This window comes from Nematostella vectensis, chromosome 5 (assembly GCF_932526225.1).
Source record: "Nematostella vectensis chromosome 5, jaNemVect1.1, whole genome shotgun sequence".
NCBI classification, from domain to species: domain Eukaryota; kingdom Metazoa; phylum Cnidaria; class Anthozoa; order Actiniaria; family Edwardsiidae; genus Nematostella; species Nematostella vectensis.
In genome coordinates, this window is record NC_064038.1 from 16,568,002 (window position 1) to 16,589,927 (window position 21,926).

The following is a 21,926-nucleotide window of genomic DNA, read 5'->3' on the forward strand; positions in this document are numbered from 1 at the left end:
CATATTAGGAGCTTGAAATTATGCGTGGATCGAAAACCGAGAATTAAGGTTTGGAGTTGCCATTAACCACTGCTTACATCTACATTACTGGGTCGTAGGGAAAATTAAAAAAAGCAAGACAATATTAGAATTACAAAAGCAAACGCACAAAAATGGAAAACTCATTACAAAAGTGAAACAAGATTAGAAGCATTTTCTCAATGATGACTGTGGCTAGTGCCTCTGATTGCCTCATCCTCGCGTATGACACTGCATTAGGGTGTGTAACAGAGTGAAGTTAATGAGTTCACATCACAAGCAGCGTGAAAATATGCATGCTTGTTTTATTCTACGCTATTTTTACTATGAACAATAAAAATTGCCAGGGACCACTAAATCAGAATAGCTCACAACAAAGAGGGTAAATATGAAGAATTTATATCGGCACGATAGCTCAACTATTTGGAGTTTGATTTCGAATTTATTAATAATATCCATATTCCATCAATGTGGACCAATATTCTGTAATGTTCTTAGACCTGATAACTTCTAAAGTGCTGACCATAAGAATCTCAAGTCTGCACAAGTGGGACGTTATTACTTGCGCTGGCTTGATATAAACTACCTAAGCACGCGCAAATTTTGCTAAAAGGTGACTCTTCTGTCCACCGCATACGTCAGGCTGCACTTGAATTCTATGTCGTAACCCGTAGCGCCTCATGAGCATCAAATAAATGAGCAAGTAAAAAAATCTAAATTTAGAAATACTCTGTAAATATTCACACAACTTTCAGAGACCAGGATTTATAACTATTAAAGGGCGACACATGGACTCGAGTGCAACCTTATTCGAAATAAGAGTATATTTCTAATAATAAAAAGGTTGTCCACCTTAAAAAACAATTCCGATGCTAGAAATGTCACGTAGCTCCTCGTACGATTTAGTTTTCGCGCCCGTAGATTATCAGGACAGTTACACATTGTTGAATTAGACTTGCTCGAGAGTGGTGAGATGGCTTTGTTGTGCGGCTTCGATTATCAAGAAAGGGGGTCAGGCTCAGGCTGGTACCGTCTTCCATCATAGCCAATCAGAGCGCACGATTAGAAGGATACCGGTTCCCGAAAAACATAAAGCCTCTTATTTTTAACTCATCTTCAGAATTGTAAGAACGTAGATCAGTTTATCTACACACTGACTAAAACAAGTTAAATGTGAAATGGGTCATGTTTCGCCATCTTGATTTGCGCTATACGAAACCTCATTTTATTTACATCTTAAGTCACCTGACATTGAAAATGTATTGTTAGGTGGACAGTTTGTAGAGATCAGCTCGCTGAAATAAAAAAAAATCATCAAAAACAAACACAAATGGTTTAAGAGACCGTTATACAAAAAAAAGTCATTTTAAAATGGAAAATGCTCAGCTTAAATTGCAGTGGTGGTGCGCGCGTAATTGTTTTCAATCTGCTCCTTATGAAATTTAACCTTTTTCATCGCGCTGCTATGCATGTTATTCATACGTCAAGTTATGCAAGTTATATCCGAACAGTCGGGTATAAGCCATAACTTTCATCAGGTCCCTGATAATATCCTTTTTTATTAGTGTTCTTATAGCAAAAAGCTACCTTAATGAATTAGTCCGTGACAAACTTATTGCGTTTATTTCAAACCAAATTACCCAAGCTTACTCAACGGGACCTGGCCATATAAATATGTCAATTGTTTTTCTTAGTAAAGAGTACATAGTAGGGTGGTCAAAATATGGTTGAATTTTATAAAGAAATTGAGAATAATTACGCGCATTTCATTTAAAAAGGTTCTCGACGCCGCCATTTTACACTCCTATAGAACAATCAAATATTGATTGATAAATTATCAGACGCTTGAAGTGTTTTGCAAATAGACCACTACAATTTCAAATGTAAACAATAAATAAAACAATTTCACCTGATGGGCCTCACTGGAAACCTAGATAGCCTCACTCTGATGCCATAAACAGATACAAAAATTGGATTCTCTAACCGGTACTGTAAGGTATTTGTCATTTTCCATTTTCTTATAAACAACTTAATTAGACTAGGTGTATCACCCTAGCGACCATCACCCTCTCAATCACACCAGCATGTTAGCCTATCATGAGACACTCAGTGTCATTCATGCTTTATCGCCAAGCTCCCACAAAAATATTTCTTATCTACGACAGATTTTCAAGTGACTTTGACGAGTAAGACACCATCAACAAACAGAATGGCTAGTCGGATGGAAGCCTTTCATAAAAATATAGGGGTAGCGATGGTTAAGTCCAAAGCGCAGAGACCCGAGACAAATTGTAAGACCCGTGACCGATACCTTGAATGTCGGTTAAAAAAAAACAGACCCCAAGCGTTTAATTCGATAATATATAGATTTAGGCACTGCCTGCACTGCACTATTTTGTGTTGACATTTAATGTAACAAGCACAACCCCTGATGTAAAGAAGATTGTCAAGTTCAAGGTGTCTAAGTGGACTGAAAATAATTGTCAAGAGTCTAAAGGTTAATTCTTATGTCCCAACATTTTTAACTTAACAGTTAATTTCAATTGTTTTACTTTCACAAAACTTGAATTTACAAAACATCAAAATATATAATTATTATAAAACGAGTTATAAAAATATATAAAATTTTATAGATTAGAGTTATCTTATAAGAACCTTAAAAGCTTAATATATTCTATAATATATTGTATCTACAATTTAAAAGTGCATCTTTCATATACTTTACTTGTCTATTTGCATTTTTCGATTACTCAAAAGTTTTAATGGCTATTCATCACGCCATTTCACAGTTAGTTGTAGGCCAATGAAAGAGAGCAGAATGTTCTTCCGTTGAGAAGTGAAATGGAGTGATTAAAACAGGAAGCAAAAAGGCCATTAAAAACTACAAAATTATCAGTATCAAATTCGATAAGACAGGAACGTATCCATCGTTATACCAGTTACACTTAGTAAAAATATATGAAAATCTCTTTAAAAAATAAAAAATATATAAACAAAGTAACAACCCACATCACCTCATTTTTAAATGAGCAAAATTTGTGTGGTGTGCCAAAAGCTTAACAGAGCTCAGGAGAACGCCCCTGTAGAATGAACTACTCTAGAAAACACGTGGTACAGAAAACTGCTTTTCAATTGGGAGCATATTCCTGCTTTGAAGTCTAAGTAATAATACAGAAATGATAATTTTGCTGTCACTGGGATCTGGTTAGAGGACTGGCAGTGTGTAGACTCTGTCGTTGATTGGAACGACCTGGTATCTGATTGGTGCAGCCGTTGGATGACATGTGCACATGCCCTGTGGGTAGCAGTATTTGCGCTTGTTGGTCGAGTCGTTGTCGTCTCCGTTTATCTTTTTCTTGCGTAGCCGAGCTCGACGATTCGAAAACCAAACCTAGAGGAATAACAGATAGAGCAATTTTCTATTTAATAAACGTGTGATTGATGGTCAAACAGAGGGGAGTTTTGTAATGTGTGTAATTGCACATGGTGGTCAGTGTATGATTGCACATGGTGGTCCGTGTGTGATTGCACATGGTGGTCTGTGTGTGATTGCACATGGTGGTCAGTGTATGATTGCACATGGTGGTCAGTGTATGATTGCACATGGTGGTCAGTGTGTGATTGCACATGGTGTTCAGTGTGTGGTTGTACATGGTGGTCAGTGTATGATTCCACATGGTGGTTAGCACATGGTGATCGCACATGGTGGTCAGTGTATGATTGCACTTGGTGGTCAGTGCGTGGTTGTACATGGTGGTCAGTGTATGATTGCACATGGTGGTCAATGTGTGATTGTGCATGGTGGTCAGTGCAGGATTGCACATGGTTGTTAGTGTATGATTGCACATGGTGGTCAGTGTATGATTGCACATGGTGGTTAGTGTATGATTGCACATGGTGGTCAGTGTATGATTGCACATGGTGGTCAGTGTGTGATTGTACATGGTGGTCCGTGTATGATTGCACATGGTGGTCCGTGTGTGATTGCACATGGTGGTCATTGTGTAATTACACATGGTGGTCAGTGTGTGATTGCACATGGTGGTCCGTGTGTGATTGCACATGGTGGTCAGTGTATGATTGCACATGGTGGTCAGTGTGTGATTGTACATGGTGGTCCGTGTATGATTGCACATGGTGGTCCGTGTGTGATTGCACATGGTGGTCATTGTGTAATTGCACATGGTTGTCAGTGTGTGATTGCACATGGTGTTCCGTGTGTGATTGCACATGGTGGTCAGTGTGTGATTGCACATGGTGGTCAGTGACCACCAGATGACCCATTGCCATTTATGTAAAATTCTCCTCTTTTCAGAAAGTTAGACCCTTAAAGTTAGACACTTATACCATCTCATCGTATCCCATCCCAAACCATACCATACCATACCATACCATCTCATCCCATCCCATCCCATACCATACCATATTATATCCCAAATCCTTACTTTGATTGATGGTCAAACAGAGGGAAGTTTTGTCAGTGTGTAATTGCACATGGTGGTCAGTGTGTGCACATGGTGGTCAGTGCGTGGTTGTACATAGTGTTTAGTGTATGATTGCACATGGTGGTCAGTGTATCATTGCACATGATGGTCAGTGTATGATTGCACATGGTGGTCAGTGTATGATTGCACATGGTGTTCCGTGTGTGATTGCACATGGTGGTCAGTGTGTGATTGTGCATGGTGGTCAGTGCAGGATTGCACATGGTGGTCAGTGACCACCAGATGACCCATTGCCATTTATGTAAAATTCTCCTCTTTGCAGAAAGTTAGACCCTTAAAGTTAGACCCTTATACCATCTCATCTCATCCCATCCCATCCCAACCCATACCATACCATACCATACCATACCATACCATACCATACCATACCATACCATACCATACCATACCATACCATACCATACCATCCCATACCATACCATACCATATTATATCCCAAATCCTTACTTAGATTGATGGTCAAACAGAGGGACGTTTTGTCAGTGTGTAATTGCACATGGTGGTCAGTGTGTGCACATGGTGGTCAGTGCGTGGTTGTACATGGTGGTCAGGGTATGATTGCACATGGTGGTTAGTGTATGATTGCACATGGTGGTCAGTGTGTGATTGCACATGGTAGACCGTGTGTGATTGCACATGGTGGTCAGTGTATGTTTGCACATGGTGGTCCGTGTGTGATTGCACATGGTGGTCATTGTGTAATTGCACATGGTGGTCAGTGCAGGATTTCACGTGGTTGTCAGTGACCACCAGATGACCCATTGCCATTTATGTAAAATTCTCCTCTTTGCAGAAAGTTAGACCCTTAAAGTTAGACCCTTATACTATCTCATCTCATCCCATCCCAGCCCATACTATACCATACCATACCATACCATCTCATCCCATACCATACCATACCATACCATATTATATCCCAAATCCTTACTTAGATGACCCATTGCCATTTATGTAAAATTCTCCTCTTTGCAGAAAGTTAGACCCTTAAAGTTAGACCTTATACCATCTAATCTCATCCCATCCCATCCCATCCCATCCCATCCCATCCCATCCCAACCCATATCATATCATATCATATCATATCATATCATATCATATCATATCATATCATATCATATCTTACCATACCATACCATACCATACCATACCATACCATACCATACCATACCATACCATACCATACCATACCATACCATACCATACCATACCATACCATACCATACCATACCATACCATACCATACCATACCATACCATACCATACCATACCATACCATACCATACCATACCATACCATACCATCTCATCTCATCTCATCCCATACCATACCATACTATACAATACCATACCATATTATATCCCAAATCCTTACTTAGATGACCCATTGCCATTTATGTAAAATTCTCCTCTTTGCAGAAAGTTAGACCCATAAAGTTAGACCCATATACCATCTCATCCCATCCCATCCCATCCCATCCCATCCCATCCCATCCCATCCCAACCCATACCATACCATACCATACCATACAATACCATACCATACCATACCATACCATACCATACCATACCATACCATACCATGTACATGGTTTTCAGTGTGTGATTGCACATGGTTGTCAGTGTATGACTGCACATGGTGGTCAGTGTGTGATTGCACATGGTGGTCAGTGTGTCCACATGGTGGTCAGTGTGTGATTGTACATGGTGTTCAGTGTATAATGATTGCACATGGTGGTCAGTGTATGACCACAGTGTATGTATTATTTTTTACTCGTTCCCAGTCGCGTTTTACCTGCACCCTTGCCTCTGTCAGATTCAGCCTTTGAGCTAACTCCTCCCGCGTATAAACATCCGGGTATTGGGTTTTAAGGAAAGCTTTCTCCAGTTCATCTACTTGTTTAGACGTGAACTTAGTTCGGCTGCGGCGTTGCTTGCGAGTGAGAAGGAAGTCAGGATCGAGCGAAAAATGCATTCGCGAGGGACTAGTACTAGGAGGCGGCGATTCAATAGCTGTGAATTCAGAAACCACAGATATTGTTTTTATTACAAGAGAACACTTTAAGTCATAGATGTCTCTGACATATCAGTTTTGGATCTAGGGAAGCAATAATTCCATACTTCTCATACCACACCATTCCATGCCATGCCGTGCCATCCCATCCCATCCCATCCCATCCCAACCCATCCCATATTATATCCCAAATCCTTACTTAGATGACCCATTGCCATTTATGTAAAATTCTCCTCTTTGCAGAAAGTTAGACCCTTAAAGTTAGACCCATATACCATCTCATCCCATACCATCCCATCCCATACCATACCATACCATACCATACCATACCATACCATACCATACCATACCATACCATACCATACCATACCATACCATACCATACCATACCATACCATACCATACCATACCATACCATACCATACCATACCATCTCATCCCATACCATACCATCCCATCCCATACCATCCCATACCATATTATATCCCAAATCCTTACTTGGATGACCCATTGCCATTTATGTACAATTCTTCTCTTTTTCGTAACTATTCTGAATGTATAGTAACTAATATTTTCCAATATATAAGACGGTTATTCTTCCCAAAATACGTGATACACTTTATTTTTAAGGTCATTTTAGAGTACAAAAGTGCTTAAAAGCGCGAAAATAATTAGAATATTCTTTAAAATAATTATTCCTTTGGCTATTATATACAACAGAGTTTTGTTAGGGTGATCAACTCAAACTCCCCTCATAGATTGGTTAATTAGCTATGAATAATTGATGAGTATAAAAATGTCTGAAACAATCATAACAAAATACCATGCACTTACGTGTGTCAAATGCAATATTGGCTTGTCTGCAAATTTCCCCCAAGGGCAGCAATAACATCGTGATTTTATCCTTAACTAAAATCTTCAAAACAACTGTCTAGTGATGAAAATCTCAGATGGGAAATAATAGCCTATCCACCGCAGGCGTTGGTCATAGCACGGCTTTTTGGATGCTAACAACGACAGAACTTAAAGATCCTCTGTCAGCCGCTGTTTTGTTATCCTTGTATAAGTATCCGTGTATAAGAAAGCTTTTTGAGATATTTGCGATTGAATTTGTTAAATAAAGGGTAACAATTAAGACTGTCAATTCATCTTTGATTCACGTGGGCCACGTTTACAAACATTGTTTACAGTTTGCAAGGCTTTGATAGCGACGGTTATAATAAGCCTTGGAAATGTGTTTACTTTATCCCCATGACTACACTTCTAGGGGAATGAGAATAGTCTAACAAAAATAAGGCCGACTAGCCGACTAACAAAAATAAGGCCGACTAGCCGACTAACAAAAATAAGGCCGACTAGCCGACTAACAAAAATAGGGCCGACTAGCCGACTAACAAAAATAAGGCCGACTAGCCGACTAACAAAAATAGGGCGGACTTCATCCAGAAATGCAGTCCCATCACCACACTTCTAAGAAATTTCGAATGCTATCTTATAAAAATAGCCGCATTCACGTCAAGATGGTAAAAGCAGACAATGGTTATATTGCCATAGGAAGTCGAATGACGCATCTCCTTTGGTTCAAACTATTTTTAAGTTTGCCATGTGGTAAACAAACTGAGCTTGTTTTTTCCGTGTTACGCTTTAGTGATGCTCTTGAAGCTACGTAATCAGTTTCGCTTCTAATTTGCGCATGCAGTCAAAAAGGTCGAAAGAAATGTGTGCGTTTCTTTAGAATATAGAAGGCATGACCAAGATTACCGTTAATATGCATTTATTCTACAGGCGGATTAGTTGAGTTATCAAGACCTGACGCGAAACATGTGACATCCTAAATTCCTAGTAGTCGTATAGTACTTGAGATTATTTTGTGAAGTAAAAGTTCCTAGTAGTCGTATAGTACTTGAGATTATTTTGTGAAGTAAAAGTGATGTACTTACATTGCATTACGGCCTTTTAACCAAACTGTTAATTGGTATTTATTTGATAGTTTCCCTTCCTTTTTTAAGAAGCCAAATAACTTTCTATAACCTTAGGACATGATCAAACTTATTTAATGACTATGGAATGAACAAGCAGGAACGTTGGTTTAAGTAGCGTGTCGAGGAATTCGATATTTGCATAAAACCAAATTCAATATTCTCAAAATTTCAAAAGTGCAATTCACGCTCATGAAAATATTTTGCTTGTGAAGCTCCTTTTATATCACTTTGTCGAACTTTTATTTGTTTTCTTTAACATAAAGATAAATTTTGACACAGACTTATTAGCGGAAAGAAATGTTAATCTATTTCAAATGCAGGATTGGCACTTGTGTCTCAAGTGTTCGATAGCGGAGCCAAGGGCGATTTGTTTTGTCTAATGGATGTTATAGTAAATTAGGATCACATAAACGATGACATCCATAATGCTAAATACCTAATAAATAAAGGACTCCATATTTATTCACTTCTATCGGAGTACAATGATATCATTACTATATCAAGATTTCATGCTATTTGGCATTTTTCAAGAATGTGCATGCTCAAGAAAAGGTTTAAGTTTATAAGCGCTATTTGTTATATAATTCCTTCTGAGGCGTTGTGTAGTTGTAGTGCGGTCTTTTTTTTGACTTTGTGAAACTACTTTTTGCGTCACGGAAAATTCCAACAACGAAACCAGTCGCATAACAGGAACTCTTAGTATTGGACTACTTTCGATGCACATTCTAACAAAGCGAAACCAGAAGAAGAAAAGGTATCATTTAATGTGATTATTTTAAATTACTTTTTCAGCTATCGCATCATCGCCTCTAGTTTCCCGGCAGGCTGGACCAATCTGTTCTCACAATACTTTCTATGATCCTCTCTTTTAATCTCAAAGTGTCAAGCTACGCACATTACACACCCAAGAAAGTATTTTTAAATCCGATAAAAATAGTGAAATAAAATAATTATCCTGGTCCTAATCATTACCTTCCACTTTGATCCCCTTTACAGTCTCGGCACTTCCATCTTCTTCGGCTGAGGGTTTTTTCAGAATACTTGCTATGGAGTATGAACTCGAAAAGTTATGTCTTGATGGAAGACTGTTATTTTTTTCCACTTTTTCATCTTCCTTCCCCTTGTCATCTTCTTCGCCTTTTCTTTCCTTCTTTGTTTTTAATATCACGCCTGCCACTATGTTACTGTTATCATCTGTCTCCTCGACATCAATAAAGACGTCGTCATCCTCGGAGGCTGCACTGCTTGTACTTGCGATTCTGTTCTTTAGGACTTGGCTGATGGCTGCAAGTGATGGCACAGTGCATCTTGAACAGACGTTATCCTTCACCAACCTGTCCCTAACTTCCCACGAAAACATGCCGGGATTTTCTCTCCTGTATTCGTCTATCTTCTCTTCTATTTCGGGTGTGACGTTTCGTGGCGTGCTGGACCCAGCGATTGCCCCTGGTTCAATAGAGCCCGTCTGCTGGAACCTGTACAAGATCTTACTGACACATCCATGAGAAACGCGCAGCCGTCTGCTGATGTCGCATGGACGAACCCCAAGCTGTGCTAGCTCTATAATCTGTTTACGCAGGACCAATGGTAGGGGTCGGCCATTAATAAAAACTCCGCCCAGCTGATTGACTCTTCCCTGTCCTACAAATATAAACAAACAGCAAATAAAAAGGTTGATCTGTATAGCTAAAGTGTTTCTGGCCGTTGGATGATTTGACTTGTTTTCTCTAATAGTGCAACTTGATAAATCATCTAACACAGTTAAAAAGCAGATCTATGGGATGGGATGTGCCGTAGCATAAGTTTCTCGAGAATAAGCAAATCTTCTTTCAAGCTCATAACTTTAAAACTTGCTAGTTGACCATTTCCAGTAGATAAACCAAATCTTTATTAATGTAAATGTATGGCTGTCAAAACATATGGAGTTTTCGTTAACATTGTTTACTTATCTCTTCTACTTTGTCAGACATTTTCTTATATAACAACGTATTCTTTAAGACAATAAAGCAATACTACACGCTCTTATTTTTTTATATACCCTAACCCTGCCATCAATGTCTCTGAAAACATCGCAGCATATAGAAAAAACAACCAGCCACCATTTGTTTGCGCTTTAGCTTATTACCGAGTCACACAAAGCAACCAATTCCATCTGCTAACATTTTAATCAATTATCGTTGATCAAATATGAGTATTGTGAGGTGGTTATTTTAAAGTTTCTTGTAAAGAGACGTGGCTAATCAACGTTCTTTAAATCCAATTCCGAAAAGGATCCATATATATGTATGTTTAGCAAATGATGGAATCAGACAGCAAATATTATTTGTAGACATCCATGCATAGTTCATATTATTTAAACAAATCATCACCGTAAAAAGATCTTGTTACAGATCACGTGGGCGTTACAAACTTTACAAAGTCACCGTTACCTGAGAAGGAATATGAGTCCATCGTTGTTTAACGGATTGAATCTCCCACCTTTCGAAGTGATGTCCTAAATATAGTGATTTCACTATTCAAGAATTGTCTAATTTTACCGCATGCATGCTCCATGTAGCTTGAAGGAGCAGTGACGCAAAAGCCATAAATCGATTAGCCTAACGTTACTCGCGACATATCACTTTTGTCGAGCAAAGAAAGGGAATTCTATTGTGGTTTTAAGTAGGTTGAAGTAGCCTAATGGCTTTAGGGTATGGAGATCGCGTGACAAAACGAAGGTTCAACATAGCGTATCTACTATGAATTCTAATAGCACGGATAGGACAGAATAACGCAGACGCACCATCATAGAGTTTCTGTATCAGCTGCCATTTTGATTAATAAAAAACATCAAGGGAAAAAGTGATAATTTTCATTTGCTGATTTAGGGAAGTTGTTGTAAGATTTGATTAAAAGAAGGCCAATCACGTCAACATTTTACTTTTGCACATACTTACTTATTCAAAGCATCCATTTCCATCCATTTCCGTGAATCGTTACAAGCTTATTTACATCAGAAATAAGCTTGTAACGATTCACCTTCTTCAGTCTGCCCTTGAAGAAGTCTTATTAAAGACGAAAATTTGGCAGAGTCGGGTTCCAGGTTTTGGTGTATTGTATTCATTGTTCTGGTAAGAGATCACGACAGTTTGGGCTTTTTGATTCTATTTTTTTTATTTTAAAATGTTGTTAAATGTCGACGACGACGACGATGACGATGTTGATGATGATGTTGATGATGATGATGATGATGATGTTGATGATGATGATGATGATGATGATGATGATGATGATGATGATGATGATGATGATGATGATGATGATGATGATGATGCGAAACTCCAGGGGTACCAAGGACCAGTTAATTATTGATAAGACCATTGTACGTAACTAACTGCAAGAGAATATTAACGGGCTTAGGGATGGCTTGGATCGACTTCAAGAAAGCATTCGATAAGGTGCCTCATTCGTAACACTTTAAAAAGTGCCTGGACTTATTTGGTGCTGCTGACAAGCTAAGAGCAACCATAGGGAGTAGCATGAACGCGTGAGCACGGAATTGATGGTTGGTAAAGTTACCATAAACACAAGAATATTTCAGGGAGATAGCTTATCGCCACTTCTGTTTGCGCTAGCACTCATTCCTCTGACGTTATTGATTAAGAAAATGAAGGCTGCATACAACTTGGAAGAAGGAAGAGGAGTAATAAATCATTTGCTATACATGGACGACCTTGAGTTGTATGTCGAAAAAGAAAAGCAAAAAGACAGCTTGGTTCAGTCCGCCAGGATATTCAGCTCCGATTGCAATAAGGGCATTGAGCTTCCGGACAAAGGGGAAAATCATATCGCTTAGTGAAGATCGTGAAAGGTATAAATACCTAGGAATCCTAGAGGCAGACGAAATAAAAAACTTAGAGATGAAGGAAATGGCAAAGAAAGAAAGGGTAAGAATTTTTTCAAAGCCGAATGGTAAAAATACAATTACAGCAATCAAATCAAGAGCGGTCTCCGTTATTAGATATGGCACTGGACCTAGTGCGAGCTACAAGAAATTGATAGGAAGACGCGCAAGCTGCTGTCCATTTATAGATCACTCCACACGCTGATGTAGATAGAATTAACATCCACAGAAAGGAAGGTGGTAGAGGTCTCATAGGCGTAGAGGATTATAAACACGCAGAGGTTGAGAGCCTATATAAGTACGTTAGCGATAGCGACGACGCACTCCTTCAAACGGTTATCAAAGAAAATACCTTGATTGGATGAGTTCCCTGGTATGAAAGCCCTTAGGATAGAAAGGAGGCATAAGCTTCTAGAGAAAGCTCTCCACGGATAGTTCTTTAAAGCCACCGAAGACAAGGTGACCCAGAACTTACTTGGAGATGGTTGAAGAGAGGCCAGCTTAAACGAGAAACCGAACCGGTCTGATTACGGCAGAACAAGCACAAGCCTTAAGTTCAAACAGTATGAAAGCAAAGATCGACAAGCAGGACATATCATCTACATGTAGATTATGTGGCCAGAGGGAAGAGACTGCAGCGCACATCGTCGCCGATTGTGAGATGTTAGCGCGAAAACAATATCGTTAATGGAGACATGACAAGGTCGCTGCCATTATGCATTGGAAGCTATGTGAGAGATATGGAATCGAAAGATGTGAAAAGTGGTACGGGCATATCCCGCAGCCAGTGCTTGAGTCAGACAAAGTCAAATTGCTGTGGAACTTCAGTATACAGACTGACCAGCATTTAGAGCATAACAAGCAGCAAGCCAGACATCGTATTGTAGTTGGATAAGGAATCAAGAAATTGCCTCATTGTAGTTATTGCCTGCCCATTCCACACGAGGGTCTTGACGAAACACCAAGGGAAAATAGAATCCTACAGTGACCTGAAGCGAGAATTGAAGCTTCTATGGAAGCGCCGAGTAGTCCAAATACTGCCGATAGTGATCGTAGCCGTTGGCACAGTACCAGCAGGCCTTGTAAGGCATTAAGAGGGCTTACAGTACCAGACCTTGTGCCCTCGTTTGACATGCTGCAAGAGGCCTGAGGAATGAAGCTTATTCTTGCTGTAAAAAGCTAGTTCTCGAGCTATTAGACACCTTAAACTCGATAATAGACACCTTAGATCACAGGCTGTAAACTGGTGCCCACGAAACTCCAGTGCCTAGCACTGTGCAGTCAAAAACATAATAATAAAAATAATAATGACGACGACGACGAACGATGATGATGATGATGATAGTAATAACAATCCGTTTATTAACCTCATTTCATGTTAAACCTGAATTACAGGGCGGTCAGCATAATGAGCACACAATAAAGAATTACATAAATACTCTGATAACGATACGCACAGAAATTGTTTATCCTATTGTGTGTGCTCCAGTAATCGGGTCAACTGTCGCTGTTCCAGACAATAGGTCATGGATACTGGCTACCGGGACAGAAAAACGTTGCTTAAGGGGGCCACCACTCTTAGCCTTCTTCACTAGGTTATTCCAAGCGTTTTGCCTGAGCTGACATAGAGTGTAAGAAATAGAGACATAAAGTATGACATAGAGGCTGACATAGAGTATAAGAAAGGTGCAGAAACACAATCCGCAGCACTTTTTTATGGATTCGATAAACTAAAAAAAAGGCAGGAAGTGACGACCAGAGGTGAGGTGTACTCAAGTACAGGTCTTAAAATAAAACAATAAACCCTATTGAGTTCTAGTGTAGAGAGACCGCTTTTCTTGAGAGCGCGGATTGCATATAAGCGATTGGTGCTTTTTTCACTATGTAGTCGCAGTGGAAATTCCATGATAGGTCACTTGCTAATGCAGGCCAAGCATCAAGCAACTTAAAAATTTAACACTCTCATAACACAGCCGCCTTTAAGAGCAGTGGCGGAGACTTAAAGATTCATATTGCGCGCGATGGCATAGCGATTGATGTCCTTCGCAACTCATGAAAGGTAGCTAGGTGAATTTCTCGGTACTACTTCAAATACGATAGTGTCGATGCGATTGTGCTATTCACGCGCTAACCTCTGGGGTTCGAGGTATTGGCGGACCCTCCTCTGAACTCCCAAAACGGCTCAAATGGGAAAAAACGACACAGAGACTTCATGAAAGTCTTCAGCCTTATTTATACACCAAAATACACTACTAATTCTTTTATTTTTATAACTTTTTATGTGCATATATAAACTTTAGTATCGAAGCGGTTTCATACGAGAAGATCACTGAACTTAGCGCACCTGTGCTTAACCGCCATCAAAACGGCCAAGGACCGTGATGGTCTCTCGAATCGGCAACACAGAAACAGTAAACTCTGGCAGTAGAAACGTTTTAATATAGTTGCATATTTTTAGTTTTCTAATTGTTGTAAAAATCATACAGAGACTGTGAAACAGAGATGGAAATAGCTTTTTATTTTTACAAAACTCATGTGACAAGTGACATAAAATGAGTTTGGTCATCCTGTGGTTTAAGATGCTCGCGCAGTCCCAGGCCCAGGGTCCACGTTCTAACAAACGTCACTCGATTCAGCGTCGATGGTGTTTGGTTCTCTCTTCATCTTCGGTCGTCATCGTTTTCTCGCTGTTTGTTAGACAAACCGAATGATATGAAAAGCCCGGAGATATTGAAAGGTAAAAGGGACTCTTCTTCTTATATCTAACAGTAGCTGAGAGCAATGTAGAAGGCATTTCGTTGTTGACTGTGTCGAGTGTCGTATGATCGATAAAGTTTGTTTGTCGGTGCGGTAGCCTTCAAATTACGCTCAAAACACATAACCCAGATCAATAGAATACTAACAAGTCTTATTTATGAGCTTTGATCTTTTTAAAGTGCTATTTATTCTTATTTTGAGTGAACAATTTTATGCTTTTTAGCTCGTTGGCTTGTTTGAAATTTTGGCACCCAAAAGTTATGAATGAATGTGGTCCGCTCTCTTAGATTCCTACATAGAAAAAGTTCTTTACCATGTTTAAATTGATAACAATGTTTTTCTCAGGGCCATGAATTTGGCGAGGTCAGAAGTGCTACAATCATTTCAAACCTGGGACTGACATGAGACATGTTCAACAAAGTGAGTTTGTCACGTGCTCTGGCTTGTGTCTAGTATTTTGGCCTTCTCATCTTCTCATACTATTATTATCGATAATCATAGATAATCCATATTTCCCATCTCGTTCTCTTAATTATACAATAGATCTTACATGACTAAAATGGATAATCCATATTTCCCATCTTGTTCTCTTAATTATACAATAGATCTTACATGACTAAAATGAATAATTCATATTTTCCATCTCGTTCTCTTAATTATACAATAGATCTTACATGACTAAAATGGATAATCCATATTTCCCATCTCGTTCTCTTAATCATACAATAGATCTTACATGACTAAAATGGATAATCCATATTTCCCATCTCGTTCTCTTAATAATACAATAGATCTTACATGACTAAAATGGATAATCCATATTTCCCATCTTGTTCTCTTAATCATACAATAGATCTTACATGACTAAAATGGATAATCCATATTTCCCTTCTCGTTCTCTTAATCATACAATAGATCTTACATGACTAAATGGATAATCCATATTTCCCATCTCATTCTCTTAATCATACCATAGATCTTACATGACTAAAATGGATAATCCATATTCCGCATCTTGTTCTCTTAATCATACAATAGATCTTACATGACTAAAATGGATGTTGGGTCAGGGTTGTTGGTAGAATCAAACTAAACTTTCTCTCTGTTTTGGTTTTACGTTGAACTTGAAGTCTTCATTTCCATTGGATGGAGGGGCAAATATATTTTGAGCATGAAGATATGATTTAGATTTGATTTTTAATTAAAATGGGATCGGCAATCAGTTATATCTGTTGAAGCAGAATTCTATATTTTAATGCATTTGCTTCTTGTAGAATATTTTCCATGATTTTTCTTTTTTGGTTTTTAATGCTCTTCTTGTGGTATAAATGAATCAAATTGTTGTGTCAGTATTTTGGTTAAAATGGCATATGTAAATAACCCTACTATGCTCAACAGTTCTTGGGGCACACCACTTTTAAACATTTTCTATGCTGATTTCACTCATTATATTATATATTTCTTTTATTCCATGTAACAAATAAATATAATAATTACATTCATTATCGTAACAAATATTATTGTATCACTACGCCATATTACAATCTTAATTGATTTTGTAACTAATCTGTGGTTATTCTACTACTTCACTAAACTTTACAACAAATAATTACAACTAATGACTGCTAAAGGCAAGTGTGGGTGGGGAAACATAAAGCTTTGCACAATGTATGTGTATGTGTATCATACACATGGGCAATTCCACATGAGACATGATATTTTCAGAATTTGTCAAATATCATATTCACTGACAAAAACAGCTTGAACAGCTCATGCATGGAGCTAGCAGAAAATGGTATTTGTTTGTGCTACGCCCACCACGTGGGGGGCTTTGATATCTTACCCTACTTCAACACTTAAAAATAAACATTTAGACACAAAATACTAAAAGGTGGCAAATTAATATAAAAAAAATAAGGGGTTTGCTGAATAAGAGGTTTAATGGATACCTTATGACTTTCTTAATCATGTTTGAAATTTTGAAATAATAAATTTTCTTCTTCATATAATTAGGTTGAAATAGTGTTGTGGACATTACGTAATGTCCGCAACACTTACACATTGTAATTCAAATCCTCAAGCAGCAATTACATATGGGACAAAAACATTTTGTTTGCTTTTTTAGCTAGTTTATGTTGTTGTTTGGGTGAAAGAATTTCAAGTGTATCACTCTCCCCTTTATTCTGTAGGGTCCAGTAAAAGATTGTTGCGGACATTACGTTGCGGACATTACATTTCTATTTCCTCTTGCATAATCATATAAAATGTTTCATTAAGTTATCCCACAATATAAATTCCAAAAAAACACACTCAAATGGTGCAATGTCTATAAAACATGAACTTAATTAGTGCTCAAAGAGCCATTTCTTGGCGTTTGTCACATTCTTTGTGCATAAATCAGTGAGTATAGATGAAGATGTCAGCGGGTAGAATTGAAGACCTTCTCAATGTCTGCAAGCATGGGAACCATGAATGGGCTTGCATTCGAGAGAGCAACTGGCCCAAAGAAAATGCAGGATACATGAACATCATCAATGTCATCCCTCATAGGCCAATCAAATCTGTTGGCTCCTACCCTGTGAAGATATTTGACCTTCACTCTTTAACCTTCCATACTTAGTACTCTCCCAATGTAGTATTTGCATGTACTGTTGAACTGATAGTGGACAGCATAGTACTTATCTCTCTCAATTGTGGGATAGGGAATCTGCTGGAGTGCTCCCCTTTGAAGCTCAAGGAGAATGCCATTCCTAAACTGAGGAAGGGAAGTGGCCTCCACCATATGACCAATGTCTGCAAGGCATCTAGCATATAGGCATGTATATTCCCCACAGTCATAGTCATTGCCGCTTGATTGCTGTGCAATGTCAACTTTGGTGTTGCAGAAGAAACCCCACTCTTCTATGTTGGCACCAAGCTTGCTTAGCACTGAAGCCATTTTATTCATTGCTTTCTGGGTTGGGGGCTTGACATAGTCCACTGCTCGGCTATCCAGCACAAAAACAACTTTCATTCGAGGTAGGACTGCAAGAAGGAACCAATGGTTGGGGTTTGGTGTGTTGCAAGGGACAAGGATCAGATCGTAGGAGAGGGGAGATTCATACTCTTTTAGGAGTCAAGTAGAGATAGCAGAAACCTTAACCCTTTCAGGCCGGTGAACGTCAAATGACGTGTTGCGTTACATAGCGTTATCTTACGGTGAACGTCATTTGACGTTTTCCCTAGTGACCTTCAAAAACTGACCAATAACTCTTTACCACTTCCTTATATGGGAATGCCATGTGCTTCAGTAGATAGAGCGTGAAATTTCACACAACTTTCTTATACAACTTGCGATCATTCGAACAATATCTACTGCGATAAACCACCGTTTTTTACACTGTTTTGAACTCCATTTTGACCAAATGGATTCATGGTTTGAAGATATCTTCGGAGAGTCTGATGATGAAGAGTTTGAGGGCTTTGAAAGCCAAGAAATTGGCGGTTCAAGCTCGGATAGCTCTTCTGAAGACGAAGGCCACGAGAGCGAAGACATTGAAGACGAGATTTGTCGAGAAATTCTTCGCCGATCTCTATTCCTGACTTCACTCCTAGATGCGGCCCGAAAAACCTACCTGGAAACTTGTCTCCCCTATCTTTCTTTGAGTTGTTTTTCAAATCAAAGGTGATAGAACTCATTGTGACCGAGACTAATATGTATGCGGTTCAATGCAACACTGACGAGTTTGACGAAGAAGGAAGGAAGAAAGCTAAGGACGCGAATTGGTTCGACAAAGAGGGAAACATCAAACCTCTAACAATCGAAGAACCGAAGGCGTTTCTCGGCATCACCATCATGATGGGCATTGTTGACCTCAGCGATCAGCATCGCTCATACTATACGGTATCCTTAAGAGGACATGTGAAATGGTGGAAATATTTATTTTATTTTTACATGGACATCTCAATAATCAACGCATTGCAGCTCCATGGCCAGAGTGCTGAAGCGAAACTTACTAACTTCGAGTTTAGACTTGCACTCGCAAAGAGCCTCATTGGAACTTACTAGGGAAGACAGCGAGCCGGACGTCCACGCGTTCTCCCGGTTATCGCGGATGTCGAGCACTTTTCGGAGAAATTGGCAGACAAGGCGAAAGCCTGTAAAAACTGTCAATCTAAGAACAAGCGCCTAAAAGCTGGAAATAAGGCAGTGAAACGTGCAAAGGAAACGCGAAACGGGTGCCGAAAGTGTGATGTTCACTTGTGCGTGGGAGACTGCTTTTGTGAATGGCACCAGCAGCGCAGAGACGACAACAAATAAACTGAAATACGGACATTCCCCTGCTTGAGGAAAGGACAGCAATAACATCAGAGCTTAGTTTAATACTCCATGCCACTGAATTCTAGTTTCTATAGCTTTCTGCTTCTCTTGACAAAGACTGTACGATAGGTGGATTAGTGGCGGGAAATTCAAAAACATGATTTTCATTGCTTTGTAATTCTCTTAAACCAAGCTTGTTTGACCCCATTTTAGGATTAAAAGAATACTTATTATATGGGGAGTAAGCAATTTCTATATTGTTAGCTACAATAATCAGTAGTTTCCTTGCGATAAAGCAATGTTTGAAGGTGACTATAACTTCAGTTGTGTGAGGTTAATTAATTCAGGACGGGGTCATTTGTCAGCTCTGGAAACTTAGGCCTGAAAGGGTTAAGCTTTTCATACACCTCCCATGAGATTGGGATTACCCTCTTGTTCTCTTGGCTTGACTTAATTAACTTGAAGTATGTATCTATGATGAAATTTGTCAACCACATATCCTGGGAACGGGGAGCAGAGTTGTTGACCAAGGCGTTGATATCAGCAGGACCAATCAGCTGGTCCCCATTAAACTGTATGAGATCCCCCACAACAGCCTCTACCTCATTCATCTCATATTTGGGAAGAGAATATGGAATCATGGGGACAAAGGTTGAAGTGTCTAGGCCATGTGGCAAACCCATATGAACATCACATTGTTGGGTTGTTTCCTTGGAAGTGCTTGAAGTACAGCTGTTGGAAGTTGCAGTTTTTTCCACAAAGATCAGATCATCACTGCAGCATGTTCCTTTCGATGTGCTAGCCCTGGTTTTTGTAACAGGCTCATCAAGATTATTCTCCTCACTAGGGAGATCAGCAAAATCATCATCTTCAATATTGTCAGAGTCATCAGAAACTGGAAAGGGGAAGACGTCTACCGTTGCTTGCTCTGCTGATTGTGAGGAGTAAAGACAGCACTTGACAAATCCATCTTCATCAGGTTCGATGCAGTGTAAGCTGGAGATTCCAGGGATCACTTGGGCTTCAGTGATGTACTTCTTGATGCACAATGAATCCAGCCTCTAATTCAATTCCTTCTCTGGAATAAAGGAAACATTGACTTTCTTTGACTGGCTACTAGCCACCTGAAAGAATGAATGTGCATCACAGACAATGTTGTCACGGTTTGACTTTACAGCATTCCAAACAAGCCTCTTGATGGTTCCACCAATTCCATCTACTGCCCCCTTGCCATGAGAGGTAGCAAAGAAATTCCATTGCACATGTACCACCTCTTCTAGTTTGTGCAAAAAGCTCACAATGAATCGGTTCTTGAATTGAGAGCTACTGTAGGTCCATCAGAGAAGATGTAAACCTTGGTCACCTCAGGATGTCTCTGCTTAACAAAATCAGAGATTACCTGCCACATAAATACTGCGACTGCATTCTTGTCATGCTTCAATTCATCTGAGACAATGACATGAGATTCACACATTCTCTCTGCATCTTTCGGTTTTGTCCAAATAGCCACAGTAAAAAGGGTGACATTGGTCTGGGCCCAATGAGCTGACTGAATCTCATCCTGAAACTTGCAGCTGTAATTCTCAGCGAAATCTACCTGGATGACTGCCTCATCTGGGCCAACATTGTCAAGCTTGCCTTCAAAATATTCAGACTGTCTTTTTCTGATGAAAACATGTTGCGGGGAAAAAGGGAGCTTCCTATCTAGTGATGCCAAAACATCACTAACTGTGCCTTCTTTGCACACCTTTTGCATCTTTTTCATAGTGGTAGTAGAACCATCCTTTCCTTCTTTTGCAGGGACTGACACTGTCGTGCGCTCCCACTCATACCATGTAACTGTCGTATCATCATACTCAAGCTCATCTAGGAATTTGGGACATTGGCTGCATTTCCCATGCATGCACTCCTCTGAATTTGCACTGCAGACAAAATTATCTACAAAATATCCTGTATAGCTTGGGAACTCAGTTATTTGTTTACTGAGACAGTCACAAATAAGCTTGATGTTCTCGTGATACTGGCACAAGCAGACATTTCGTGGCAATTCTGAAGAAAGGAGAACGTGTGGTGGCCTCGGAGAGCTAAATTTACTCAGTCCAATCTTGGTGGTTGGGTTGGCTTGCAAGAAAAGAGCATGTACCTCTCTCAAATAATACAAGAGATGTCTTTTCTGGAATTGCTGTTTTTTCCTTTGGCTTGGCATGTTTTAAAGTCCTTTCTTCCTGGGGACTGTTGTGAGATGGAGTTGAGCACATAAAAAGCTTGTACTTTGGTTGTGGTTTCTTCATCCAGGCCCTTATTACCAGCTCGTTTGTGTTTTTTTGCATCAGGGGGGCAACCCAGCAACTGAAGCAAGCTTCACTATCACAGCATTCCTTTTACGTGGACTTTTTGACAAGTGGTGTTTAACTTTACCAACTGCTTTTCCCAAAGCCTGGGGAGTTAAGTAAGCTTTTTCATTGTTACCC

General features: G+C 39.4%; 1 protein-coding gene and 1 non-coding gene across 2 annotated transcripts; one reads left to right on the forward strand and one right to left on the reverse strand.

Annotated features, from left to right (window-relative positions):
- Nucleotides 1–2,365: 2,365 nt before the first annotated feature.
- Nucleotides 2,366–11,067, reverse strand: LOC5508087 (protein gooseberry). Its single transcript, XM_001628635.3, has 4 exons — nt 10,945–11,067; nt 9,488–10,156; nt 6,315–6,532; nt 2,366–3,409 (listed from the first exon to the last, which is right to left on the reverse strand). The coding sequence occupies exons 1-4, from the start codon at nt 10,964–10,966 to the stop codon at nt 3,224–3,226; spliced, it is 1,095 nt and encodes a 364-aa protein (XP_001628685.3). The 5' UTR covers nt 10,967–11,067; the 3' UTR covers nt 2,366–3,223.
- A 3,921-nt stretch (nt 11,068–14,988) lies between these two features.
- On the forward strand, nt 14,989–19,452 carry LOC5508083. The gene is made up of 3 exons (XR_007308035.1): nt 14,989–15,135; nt 15,501–15,575; nt 17,858–19,452. It is a non-coding gene; the product is annotated as an uncharacterized LOC5508083 (transcript).
- Nucleotides 19,453–21,926: the final 2,474 nt, after the last annotated feature.

What these genes read in the sequence shown, in the direction of transcription:
- LOC5508087 (XM_001628635.3), bottom strand. Translation starts at nt 10,966, where the DNA reads ATGGACTCATATTCCTTCTCAG. An exon ending in GGACTCATATTCCTTCTCAG is followed by an intron (nt 10,157 to 10,944) that starts GTAACGGTGACT and finishes TTATATTTGTAG; the next exon opens with GACAGGGAAGAGTCAATCAG. An exon ending in AAAGGGGATCAAAGTGGAAG is followed by an intron (nt 6,533 to 9,487) that starts GTAATGATTAGG and finishes CTGAATTCACAG; the next exon opens with CTATTGAATCGCCGCCTCCT.